This window comes from Clarias gariepinus, chromosome 5, assembly GCF_024256425.1.
Source record: "Clarias gariepinus isolate MV-2021 ecotype Netherlands chromosome 5, CGAR_prim_01v2, whole genome shotgun sequence".
Lineage (NCBI taxonomy): Eukaryota > Metazoa > Chordata > Actinopteri > Siluriformes > Clariidae > Clarias > Clarias gariepinus.
The window spans coordinates 5394473-5407802 of NC_071104.1; the positions used below are offsets into that span (position 1 = coordinate 5394473).

The window sequence follows — 13330 nt, forward strand, 5'->3', positions numbered from 1 at the left end:
CTGCAGCGGTCCGGCCTCCACAGAGTTCGATGTTTCCTCGGCGTGCGGCTGGTAAGGCACAAGACGGTCCCGGTGAAGCACAACTCGTGCCCGCCCTGCCAACCGCACCCGGTAGAAGACATCGGAGAGCCGAGCAATTACCGTACAGGGGCCCACCCAGTGGGACATAAGCTTGGCCGAGAGCCCCCTTTTCCTTCCAGAGGAACACACCCATACCTGCTCTCCGGCAGCAAAATCTCGCCCCCGGCTGTGAGTGTCCACTCCCATCCGCCCCATAGGTGCCCCCACCCGAAAGTCTTGCAGCGGTGCCCGCGAGCGCTGGGTGGGGCCCTTCTGCTTGGCGATGAGCGGATCATGGTCCAGCTGTGACACCGGCGAAGTGATTGCGGGTGATACTCTGGGTGATGCAGTACCACGGTTGCACGCTGGCTCGGACGGGATTTTCTTCCTGCGCTACACGTTGGTTGATGTGGTGTGCTCGTGCTAGCTCCGTCTGGAAAATGCTTCTTCTGTCCGAGTAATCCCTCCGCTATTCAGCGGCCCGCTTGGATTTTCAGAAGGTCCTCCGTTGTGCATTCAAATCTGTTACTCTCAACCCCACTTCTAACACCAATGTAGCATTTTTCCACCAGAAAGAATGTTGGAGAGACAAGTGAGCTTATTTGCTGCCCAATGCAATGGCTAGGAGTACTTTATTTCACTTCTGCAGTCTAACAAATAGCATGAACAACACATTCACACAGGAACCTACATCCAATTCAGCCTCAGCATGAACCAGAGCACATTCCACACATCACACACCCCCATCCACACAAACAGGGCCGAAGCCACTAACCCAAACACCCTTCCCCAACATGGTGAACACACCGACATCCCCGCAAGGCATGCTGGTCGTCAGCCGCCACCCCGCCCACGCCACAATATGTAAAATAAGCTATGCAAATTTCTTGGCGTTAAAGATGAATAAATGGACTAGAGAGCAATGTTTTCCTGCTTTGGAAAGGTGTGTGCAGCATAAAGACCTTGAAGCTGCGGTTCAAATATTTAGACAGTGGCTTGCTCTTTGAATACAATCACTCGCTGCAGGAAGAGAAAGTGAGAACCGTGAGTGTGACAAAAAGATCATTAAACTAATCATAAGCGTGCTGCTCTCACTGCTCAGAAAACATGTGGGCAGTCTCAACACACCATAAATTTTCTCCAAGCCAAAATCAAGGTTTTGGAAAATGTTTTGGAAAGCTATCTCTGTCTAAATAAAAGACATTTTATCCATTTCTTTCTAATCTGGCCTATGAGATACGATTAAGAGAGCAGTCAGAGGTTGAGGATTCAGACCCTGGCTTAGGATTCAGCACTCATCGGTGTGGCTCCAACTCTTATGAAAGAGTCTTGCACTAAAAAAGATAAAGTCTCAAAAGTAACAATCACAATTGTGGGATGACACACACACACAAAGGAATTGGGAATGACTGCTGTCTGGTTAATGGATTATATAAATTGTCTGAATAATGGATTACATTTTTGAAAAGTAACTAAATAACTGAGAACTTAAATGGCGGACCTATCGCGTTAGATTCCTTGTTACTGTACATCAAAAAAGTAATCCATGTACTCTAACTTTCAACACTGCTGCTGAGTCTTGCTAAAGTCAATTGTATCGTAAATAACTTTAAACATCCTTGAGAGATGGGCATGAGCCCTTTCTTAACACAGATGCAGCATAAAATTCAGTTGTATAATTTTCACTCTCTGAATGTGATTGCCATATGTTTGCCGATTTTTCTGCCTTTAGAAGTGAATAATTTAAGAGCTTATTTTTAGTCTTGTGTGGACAAGCAGAAGCTTGTGTTCTGATGACCTTTTTAAGATTATTCAGGATTTTCTGGACTGTAATGAAAGCTCGCGTAAAGTAGTGGATTGTCAGCGGGCAAAATATGAGTCTGTCCTTGAACACACTCAGCTTTATGCCCAGGTGTTCATGCTGTATGGTGGGAGTGGTTTGAGCTTTACAGACGAGGTGATGGCCAGCCAAATTCCCGTTGTGCAATGGGATAATAGCTTACGTGTTAATTACGCAAGGTGTTGCCACTTTTAAAATCTGAATGGCATCCACACTTAATGATCTCACTGACAGTCTTTCAGCATATAAAAGAGATTCTAATGTGACAACGCATGTATCTGCTTTGATGCAAGCTGTTGTTGATGTGGAAAAGGCACAATCTGTTCCACATGATGTCTGTCGCTATTGTCATAAGCCCGGATAACGGTACAAGGCTTGCCGAAAGTGAAAGATAGAGTACTTTATCAATCCCAAAAGGAAATTGTATTGTTACAGCAACCAGTTCACATAAAATACAGTGGAACCTTGGATTACGAGCATAATCCGTTCCAGAAGTGGGCTTGTATTCCAAAACACTTGTAAACCGAATTTTATTTTCCCATAAGAAATAATGGAAACTTAAATTATTCGTTCTACAGCCCAAAAAAATAAACACATAAAAATAATTAATACAAAATACAAAGTAAAAATAAAACAAATTAACCTGCACTTTACCTTTCAAAAAAGTAAAAAATGAAGCTTTTCTGTTTGTGCATGCAGGCACTGTGTGTGTGTGTGTGTGTGTGTGTGTGTGTGTGTGTGTGTGTGTGTGTGTGTGTGTGTGTGTGTGTTTGAGGCTAGAGTAAGTGGGGACTCTTGCTTTCAGCCCCTCCTGTCTCCCCCTTCTCGTTTTACACATTAAAACTTTCTCCTCTCGTTTAAACACACTGACACACACATTTACGGAAAGACTGTTATTAAATATGTTTTACACACACACGGGGTCACAGTGTTATAGTAAACAGTACATGCGTGCACGGATGTTGATGATACCAGTAAGAGACGAGCACTAAGACCCAGCAGGGGAGATGATTCCACACCGCAAGAGAGAGAAAAACCGTTCAGTTGTGATCACGTGACGCTCAGGGTTAAAACAAGAAGTGCATGCGTGAAACTTGATACTCTGTGCTTGTAAACCAAGACAATGCTCGTTTTTCAAGTCAAAATTTATTGGAAATCTTGATTAGTCTTGCGGAACACAACTGCCTTACTCGTAATCCGAGGTTCCACTGTACAACATTTAACCAGCAAACAAGAATTGCAATGAGGAGGAAAAAAGAATAAAAAGTTAAAATTAAGATGCATTAATGAACACTGTTAACAAATGTGCATTAAAGAGACATGAAAGGACCTGAGTTTCCTCAAGAAGTAGACTCTGCTCTGTCCATTTCTGTAAACAGCATCTGTGTTGCATTTCCAGTCCAATCTGTTGTCAATGTGAACTTCAAGATATCTGTAGTTCTCCACCACTTCCACATCCTCAGCCAGAATGTAAAATGTGCTTGGGGTAGACTTGGAGATCTACCACCATCTCCTTGGTCTTAGTTACATTCAGAATGAGATGGTTCTTCTCACACCAATTCACAAAGCTGTTCACTAGGCCACAGTGCAGCTCATTCAGATATTGCAACATGCTTCCCAGGCAATGTCAACTGCAATGCCTCCTCCCCCTCCACCTCATTATGAGAGTCTATTTGCAGCCAATTACCTATGAGCAAGATAGAAGACTGTATGTTGTGATAAGTGTCAATGGTGTGGAGTGTAGCTTTTTAATTGTGACAAGGGATAGTTGTCATTATTATATAACAGAGCCTGTTCACTTGCATTTTGGCCCTAGGTCATTTGATGCCTCTCTAATGGTAGCAAGAATTAATACTCCCCCTATTTTGGGCATTAATGTTATCTCACATTTACAGAGGCAATTGGATTTTGAAGCAGCTGAACCTAAACTCTCTGTGCAATTTCTTGGACAATCAGTAACAGCAGGACAGAGATCCATCCTTCTCCAATAACAGTGAAAGGGCTCCGCTTATTCCTGGGTAACTACTGTCTCCCATGGATTAAGGATTATGCCCAAATAGCGCAGCCTCTATATGATTTGTTGAAAGTGTGCCAGATTGGCTTTAGTTGGGGTGTGGCTGGCGGACTAATGAGGTGTAAATGGCCATACTATTTAAAGGACCCTAAAATTTGATGGGTGTGATGGTAGCTTGTTGATTACGTCCTTTTTTCCCTGATACATGCATTACTTCCACTCCTGTCAGTGTTCAGGTGACGGCATGTTGTGGTAATTGGCTTGGTTAATCTGTGCCAATTATAGGTAGATTGGAGTGGGGCTGTTGGCATTGCAGTAATACTTATAAATGCGGGTGTATGAAGGCTGTTTGGTATATTGAGCCACAGCTTGTTGGAGTGACCATATAGCTTTACATTTGGTCTGGAACCTCAAAAACTCTCTAATGCCATGCTGATGACACTGCATGTGATACTGCTGTTTGTTTTGCTTATAGACCTTGTGGTTACATTTGGATTCATTGCTTATTAATTCAATTCAATTTTATTTGTATAGCGCTTTTAACAATTGACATTGTTGCAAAGCAGCTTTACGCAATCGAAAGAATAATTTAAGTCTGTATGAAATGTGAATGTGTATGAATCAAAATGATAAGACTGTCCCTGATGAGCAAGCCAAGGACGACGTCGACAGTGGCAAGGAAAAACTCCCTGAGATGGTGATAGGAAGAAACCTTGAGAGAAACCAGACTCAACAGGGAACCCATCCTCATTTGGGTGAAAACGGATAGCAGGAATTGATCTGCATAAAACTATGTGAGACTGGAAGTTCAGTAGAACATTTAGGAGATGTGTTAAATTAAATGGAGTCCAGTTTGTTCCTGGAGGCTCAAGTAGACTGTAGGAATGTCCACTATTGAGCAACTAAAGTCACAGGTCCTCAGAGAACAGCTGTCTGCATCAGTTGAGGACAGGACCGTGTTCATGAAAAAGTGGAATCATCCCCAGTCACCACACGAATCCCAGCCAGACCACACGGGGCATCCATGCGACGAGATCTCCAACCAAATGCAGGACTCCAGGATGAGTTAGACAGGTCCAGAGGGCAGAGGAGGTCTGGATTACTGGCAGCTCATGAGCGAAATGTATAGCTCGACAGAGAGATAGGTAAAGGAAAAAGGAGAGAGGGAGAGAGAAAGAGCGAAAGAGGAGAGAGCAAAAGAGATGGAGATATGGCAGTTCAGGCTCTCCCCTTTTAGTTATGCTGTTATAGTTAGTCCTGCCGGAGTCTCTGCTTGCACTCTACACTAAATATACATTCACATTATACATTATGTGACTGCGACCATACCTAACTGTTATCTCTCTTCTTCTGCTCTCCCCTTTTCTGTTCTCTCTCTTACTCTCTCTTCCCTATCTCCCCCTCTCTCTCTCTTTCCTCTCTCTGTCGAGCTACACATGTTGTTCCTGAGCTGCCAGTGATCCAGACTCCCTCTGCCCGCTGGACCTGTCTGACCCATCCTGGTGACCCGCCTTTGGTTGGAGATCTCGTCTCATGGATGCCCCGTGTGTCTCTTTGGGATGCGTCTGGTGTCTGGGGATGGTTTCACTCTACCATAAAGATGGTTCTGGCCTCGACTGGTTCAATTACAGTTACAGCTCTGAGGACTTGACTTGGCTGCAGTTGCTCGCTAGTTCAAGACTGCAATTGTCTCCAATAATGACCTGGACTCTATATGAACATCAATTAACATCAACTGTTATAGCTGAACTGGCTGCCACGTAACACACTGTATAAATGCAGATTAATTCCTGCTTTTTGTTTCACCCAAATGAGGATGGGTTTCCTGTTGAGTCTGGTTCCTCTTAAGGTTTCTTCCTATTACCATCTCAGGGAGTTTTTCCTTGCCACTGTCGCCCGTGGCTTGCTCAGCAAGGACGATCTGGGGGATTCATGCACACACATTCCATACAGACAATTGTTAAAAGCGCTATACAAATAAAATTTAATTGAATTGAATTATAAGAAAAAGCTCTGCCCCTGCTGTAGTTTTAATAATACGTGGTACTTACAAGCAGCCTGAATCCTTTGATCGAAGAACTGTAGGCATTGCGGACTGTAAGACACTAGCAGTTCACTCAGATACTGCGGCGCAAGACCATTTAATGCTTTATACGTCAATAGTAGTACTTTAAAATTGCGGTTAGCCCTCTGTTGCGTGAATGGTAAACTCAAACGCGAAAAAAGCACGAGTAGGCAGGATAATCACGCTATTTAGTTTAAGGACTCCTACAAATGGGGAGCAAGGGAAAGACACAATCTAACCCACGTCCTATGAACACACACTCAATCTGAAAGCAAACCAAAAATAGTGAACGAATCCGAAGTGGCATTGGCTAACTCGATGACTGAGCAACGGGTTGTGGTTTGTTTACTTCTTTTATGCTTCCTGGTTCACGACCGCATTACTTCCGGGTCCTAGTGCAGGAGCCGATAGGTGACAGGGTTTATCCTTAGGGTGATGCGGTATGGGCCAATGAATCGAGGTGAAAGTTTTCTTGACTCGGTGTGCAGATGGAGGTTCTTTGTTGATAGACATACCCTGTCACCTACGTTGCACAAGCGTCCCGGAGGGTGTCGACGGCAATGCTGGGTGATGTAACTGGTGTTGGCGTGTTGGATGGTGAGGTTGGCTTGATTCCACAGCCATCGACACCTGCGGACCAACTGTTGTGGAAACCATAGGAAACCTCAAATGGGCTTAAGCTGGTAGCAGAGGAGAAATGGAGGTTGTGGGACAGTTCTGCCCATGTGAGGTAGCGGGCCCATGAGCGCTGGCGATTGGAAACAAAAGATCTCAGTGCTCCAGTTGTTAGTTGGTTCGTTCCGTCTAACCGTTAGTCTAGGGATGGTAACCAGATGACAGACTACAGGTGAAATTAATCAGACGGCAGAAGGCCTTGCAGAACCGGATGGTGACAGCTGTGTCTTTAGCTGAGGGGAGTCCGGTGAGAGCCACCAGGTGCACTGCCTTGGAGAACCCGTCAACGATGGTCAAGATGGTGTTTTTTCCCTCTAAAACCGGCAGGCCCGTGATGAAATCCAGGGCGATGTGCGTCCAGGGCCGTCGAGGAACAGGGAGTGGTTGTAGTTCCCCAGGTGTTGATTGATTTGTGTCTTTGGCCCTGGCGCACACCTGGCGTGCATGCCTGAATGAACTCAGTGATGTCCTTTTTCATGGAGGGCCACGAAACACCCCCACCCCCCCCCGATGAATGATACTGTAGGGTTCGTCTGGCCCCACGATGTCCGGCGAGGGTGGATAAGTGGTCCCACTTGAGAACCTCATTTCTTTTCTTTTGAGAATGGAAATGCTTCTACCCATTTAGAAAATCTGTCCACAATTACAAGCAGGTATTTAAGATTTCTGACAGGTGGCATGTGTGTAAAGTCAATTTGTAAACATTGAAATGGTGCAATAGGCATCGGCAAGGCATCATGTTTAACATGTTGTCCTTGTGTATTTGTGCGAGCACAGATCAAACAGGAATCTTATAGAACAAGTGTAGCCTCTTTGATATTGCGAATGCAGAATCTGTCCTCGATCATACTGATTACCCCCCGTTTTGCAACATGTGAAATACCATGAAAATGTTGCACTAAGAACGGGAGGACAGATGCTGGAAGAGCTATACGGCCAGTCTCATCCCGAATTAGCATATGGCTGCCAGGTGAACACTTACGGGAGGACCAAAAATTTAGATCTTCGGGTAATGAATGGGTTTGCAAGAAGGCTATGTCAATGTCAGATGACAAACTTGGGACGGAGACATGGGACGTCAGAGAGAATACTGTATCCCTACAAACCTGTGGGGACAAAGGTGCTTCTTTAGCGGCCAATTTGGGAACTTCATCAGCTAAACAGTTACCCAAAACCTCTTCAGAGTCACCAGATGCATGACCTTTGACCTTCACTATAGCCAATTGTGAGGGAAGCAAACTAGCTTGTAAAAGATCAGTTACAAGAGTAGCATGTGAAATAGGCTTTCCATCGGCTGATTTAAAACCTCGCGAAGCCCAAATCCTTCCGAAATCGTGTGCGACACCATAAGCATAACGCGAATCCGTAAAGATAGTAACAGGTTGATTTTTAAATAGGAGGCATGCACGAGTAAGAGTGGTAAGTTCAGCAGCTTGCGCTGAAAGAAAGGGCAACGAATAAGCTTCTAATACAATATTGGGCAGTTGACAGATAGAATAGCCGCAATATGTCACATTATCATTAGGCCTCGAACAAGAGCCATCAACATAAATATGGGTGCCATGCTCTAAAGGAGTGGTAGATAAATCAGAGCGTACTGCCGAGGTAGTGGTGATCTCATGTAAACAGTCATGATCAGCCCAGTCTGGTTGGGTCTGATCGGGGCCACAGAGTGTCATGAGGCGGTGTAAGAGTATAGCCGGAGTGTTGGGTGTTGATATTGGTTTAATAGTTAGATTATGTGTGGCACAAAGAATAGCTTCGTATCCTGAACGACGTTGAGCTGCCATGTGCTGTGTTTTTGAATATTATTAAGGATCGTTATAACTTGGTGAGAAGAGTGTAATACTAAGGGGTACGAGAGAACAATCTTTTCAGCATCCGTGACAATGAGAGCAGAGGCAGCCACCGCTCGCAGACAAGCAGGAAGTCCTGATGCTACAGGATCTAGGGTTTTAGATAAGTATGCAACTGGCCGATAAGACCCGCCGTGATCTTGGGCTAAGACCCCCGCTGCGACCCCCCTGCCTTCGGAGACATATAGGTGAAATGGCTTGCCATAATCAGGTAGACCCAATGCCGGAGCTGAACTTAGAGATTGCTTAACAAAAAGAGTCCTTCATCTCAGATGTCCATGTGATTTTGTCTGGTTGAGTGGAGGAGCATGACAGTCGCAATATCTTGTCATAGTAGGAACAGTCAGGAATGAACTGCCTACAATAGTTTATAAGTCCAAGAAAGCTCATCATTGCTTGCTTTGTGGCAGGTGGACGAATCTCGACAACAGATTGAATGCGATCAGCAGATAATGTTCTTTGGATGGAACGTCTGGAACAATAGGACTGGCAGGAATTACAATATCATTAATTTTGCGCAAATCTTGGGTAAATCTCCATCCTTTTCCCCCTGTCTTTTGTATAGGATTAACAGGTGTATTGTATGGAGATTGGGTAGGAACTAGGACACCTTGTTGTATTAATGACAAAATCACTTTCTCAATGCCAGCCTCTTTATCTGGTGAAAGAGGGTATTGTTTACAATACACAGATGTCAGTGTTTTAAGTTTTGCTGTGTATGGTGTAGTGCAAACTGTGCCCACTTCATTAGCATAAGTAGACCACAACCTCGAAGGTACAGAAGACAAGTAGGATGGGATGACAATAGGTTCACCAGTAGAATCAACCTGTGGGATCACATCAGAGAACATAGTCAGATTATTAGGGGTCTTTAAAACAGTTTTGCCCTCTGCAAAAGATATAGAACAGCCTAATTTAGACAGTACATCTCGGCCTAGTAAATTGAACGGAGATGAGGGTATCACAACAAATCGATGACGGAAATGCAAATTTGGATCATCTGGGCTAGTTACAGGAAGTTGAAAAGTTTTAGGGACCCCATCAATCCCTACAGAGCTGATAGTCGATGCTGAAACAGGTCCACGGTACTGAGAACCACTAAAAGAAGAGCATGTAGCTCCAGTATCTACCATAAAAGGATAAGGAGTACCATTGACATTTAACATTAAAATGGGTAGGTTTTGTGGATCCTTATTCAGTACCAAGGTCAACAAACTCACTGTGGGGTTCTTGCTCTGTGGGCAGCCCTATGGGTTGGGCCCATAGTACCTGATGGGGTGGTCTGATGCATTTGGTGAGCCTGTGAAGTAGAAGAGATATACCCATTTTTCATATCGTTCTTTTTTTGTCTACAGTCACGTGCCCAATGTCCTTCTGCCTTGCAATAATTGCATATTGTTTGTTTGCATTGCCGTTCCCAGTGCCCTAGTTTATTACAGCGTTTTCACCTGGCATGTTGTCGTGAACCATGATCATAGACAGCGGCAAGAGTTTGATTAGAGTTTCTGCTGCAGGTGGCGATAAAGGCACCTGCAGCATCCAGATCGCGCACCATCCGTCCCAGGATTTGAATGTCAGGTTCATTTCCGGTTCCTGCTAGAGACATTTTGAGAGTTTTGGCAGAATCAGTGTTCATATTATTAACAAACGTAGTTTGAAATAGCTGTGTGAAATGTGGAGGAATATTATGACCAAAGGGAAGTCCTCCGTGTTCAGACCATGCAGTTTTAAACCTGTTAAAGAAGGCAGTTGCTGATTCACCTGGTTCCTGTCTGATAGATGCCACCTGTGAGAGATCACATGAAGAGTGATATTTCTTTACAAGAAAAGCTTTAAGTTCACTGAACATGTTATCAACATGTTTGTAATCTGCCCATGCATAATAGGCACTCCATGTGTCCCCATTAGCATCAACCTCATCATCTATAGGTATATCATGTTTGTGATGAAGAGAGGGCACGTCTTCCTGTAGTGAGGAATCCGTCACCTCTGCTCCTAGAACACGTGTTAAGATGCACCTAAAATCAGGACCAGTCAGCTGTGAATAATGTGTTGTGCTTTTAAGTTGGTCACAAAATAAGTGAACATCAGATGGTTTGGGAAGGCTAGAAACAATGCTGTGGATATCAGATAGAGTTGGAGGTGAAATATTCCATCTCTTTTCTCCACATGTAACAAAGGGATATGCATAATTAGGTGTACTATCAGTGTTCTTAGGCCTTTGTAATGACTTCTCTGCCACATTAGAGGCAACACCTTTTGATTTTACCATACCATGGCCCCCACCTTGAGAGCTATGTGTCTCCGTGGGTAAAGAATAGCTAGGGGGAGCAGAGACAATAGGTGATTCCACCTTAGTAGTGAGAACAGGAAAAGCATGTATGAGTGGTTTGGAGTTGGTGGTTAGATTACACTTACGAATATTATCTTTACCATTTTTAGCTATCACATTTTTAGAGCACTCACCATCCCACTTCGGTTTTAAATCCCGCCATGTAGTAAGTGCTTTTTTCATATATTGACTGTCCCACTGTGGATCACCATAACCTTGATTAATTAAAAGATCAGCAGTGATAATGTCAGGATTGTCAAATGAACCTTCTCTTGGATAATGTCTCCACTGAAAAGAACCCTCCGTCCATCCAGCCAAATTGTTAATGAAAGGTTGAACAAAAATTCCAAATCCTTGATTATACATCCAATCATTAGGAGTAAGAGACTGTTTGGAACGACCATTACCCATTTTGTTAGTAAGTTACAGTTAGTAAACAAACCAAGCTTATCGAAGTTAAGCGGACACTTTAAGCGCTTTTTTAAAATTATTATTATTATGGGTGGTGTGACGTTCGAACAGAGTGTATCAGAATCTATTTAAAACTGAAGAATACTGTAATTTATAAGTGTATTATCAAAATGTGCAATATCTCCGCGTTCCTGATAACACTACCAGGAATATGGATTCTATTTCAAATCTCACGTGCCTCTACACCTTTGGAGACTATCCACACATTTATCAAATACCAATATAGTGAATTAATAAGGCATTCGGCCAATCTACCCTGTTTCTAAGAACACTCTCAGAAAAATGAACCTCAGGTGCGCCGGGCTGAGTCCACACGCCTCTACGTCAGGGAGACAATAAAACTCATGCACCTCCCACGTGCATAACTGCAACTGCACGCCGCTCCCTGTTCCAAAGAACACTCTAAGGAATATGGCTATAACCAATTAGTTAATAAATTTTCTAACCACGCACCTCTACGCCAGGGCCAGCTTATACACAAAGTGCACGCTACAAATGCCTCACTAAATTACTAATATTGTAATGCATAAATTACGTCAACAACAAAAGTTAGTGAACGTCAAACTTTTTAAAACACACCCGAAGTAGCGCGTCTCCTCTAACGGGACGCGGTTTGATGACGTAGGTACTCGCGACGACAGCGCTGTGTATGTTTTTAGCTTATTGCTAACAACACCGGTTCAGTTTCAGTTAAGCACCTAGTTTTATCTATATCTTTTAATTAACCACAATCGCTACAGCCGCTGTAATTTTAATCAATAAATCAACGTGAGTAATGCCAAAAACAATGCGAGACAAAAACAAATTAACACGCATAAAGTATCTTTTTTCCAAAATATACCCCAAATATACGCCAATTTACTATGTAAAATGAACTATTGGTTCAAAAACCTTTCTGACCTAGGAAGGAAGTACAATAGCAAAAATAATGCTTAACTTACCTTCCTGGAGAGAAAAGGTTAGACGAGCCCCCAGATTGTAAAGTTTTTCTAAAGTTACGTAGTAGGAGAGGCGAGTTGCTCGGTCTGTCCGCTGTGCTTCGATAAGCTTCTCTGGCGCCAGGAGAGACTCAGTCAAACACACACACACACGTTGTCTGTCAAAAAGGTCTCTGTTTATTAACAGCAAAAGATGTGGTTTATATATGTTTGACCAAACGCCTGTGCCATAGACATATGTTACTACAAAGAACATGAACCATTGTAAATGTCCTGGTGAGATCCTGAAGAATCAAAGGAGAGGAAGATAGAGAGGTGTCCGTCCAGGGACAGATTACAAGATGTTGGCTCGAGTTAGGGGGAGAGGGGGAAGGAGACAGAGGGGGAGAGAGTGAGAGGGGGAGAGAGACATAAAGAGAGAATAGTAAGGTGAGCGTGGGAGCGTTCACACCTTAAGGAGCAGATGCAAGACGAGACAGGAAGATAGCAGCAGGGAAGATTTAACACGTTAATATCAGATCTATGAGGAAGAGAGCAAGAGAGTGGAAATAACTCCTTTATATACAGTGGTGTGAAAAACTATTTGCCCCCTTCCTGATTTCTTATTCTTTTGCATGTTTGTCACACTTAAATGTTTCTGCTCATCAAAAACCGTTAACTATTAGTCAAAGATAACATAATTGAACACAAAATGCAGTTTTTAAATGAAGATTATGTTATTAAGGGAGAAAAAAAACTCCAAATCTACATGGCCCTGTGTGAAAAAGTAATTGCCCCCCCTTGTTAAAAAATAACTTAACTATGGTTTATCACAGTTAAAAGTTCAATTTCTGTAGTCACCCCCAGGCCTGATTACTGCCACACCTGTTTCAATCAAAAAATCACTTAAATAGGAGCTACCTGACACAGAGGAGTAGACCAAAAGCACCTCAAAAGCTAGACATTATGCCAAGATCCAAAGAAATTTAGAAAAAAATGAGAACAAAAGTAATTGAGATCTATCAGTCTGGTAAAGGTTATAAAGCCATTTCCAAAGCCTTGGGACTCCAGCGAACCACAGTGAGAGCCATCATCCACAA

The 13330-nt window shown here is 43.3% G+C and overlaps 1 protein-coding gene across 1 annotated transcript in view; it reads left to right on the forward strand.

The window, feature by feature from the left end:
• Positions 1-343: 343 nt before the first annotated feature.
• Positions 344-13330, forward strand: part of LOC128523993 (collagen alpha-3(VI) chain-like) — a 63547-nt gene continuing 50560 nt past the window's right edge. Inside the window, exon 1 of the mRNA XM_053496255.1 lies at positions 344-472. Within this exon, the coding sequence (XP_053352230.1) occupies positions 344-472 (129 nt within the window). The remainder of the gene's footprint in view (positions 473-13330) is intronic.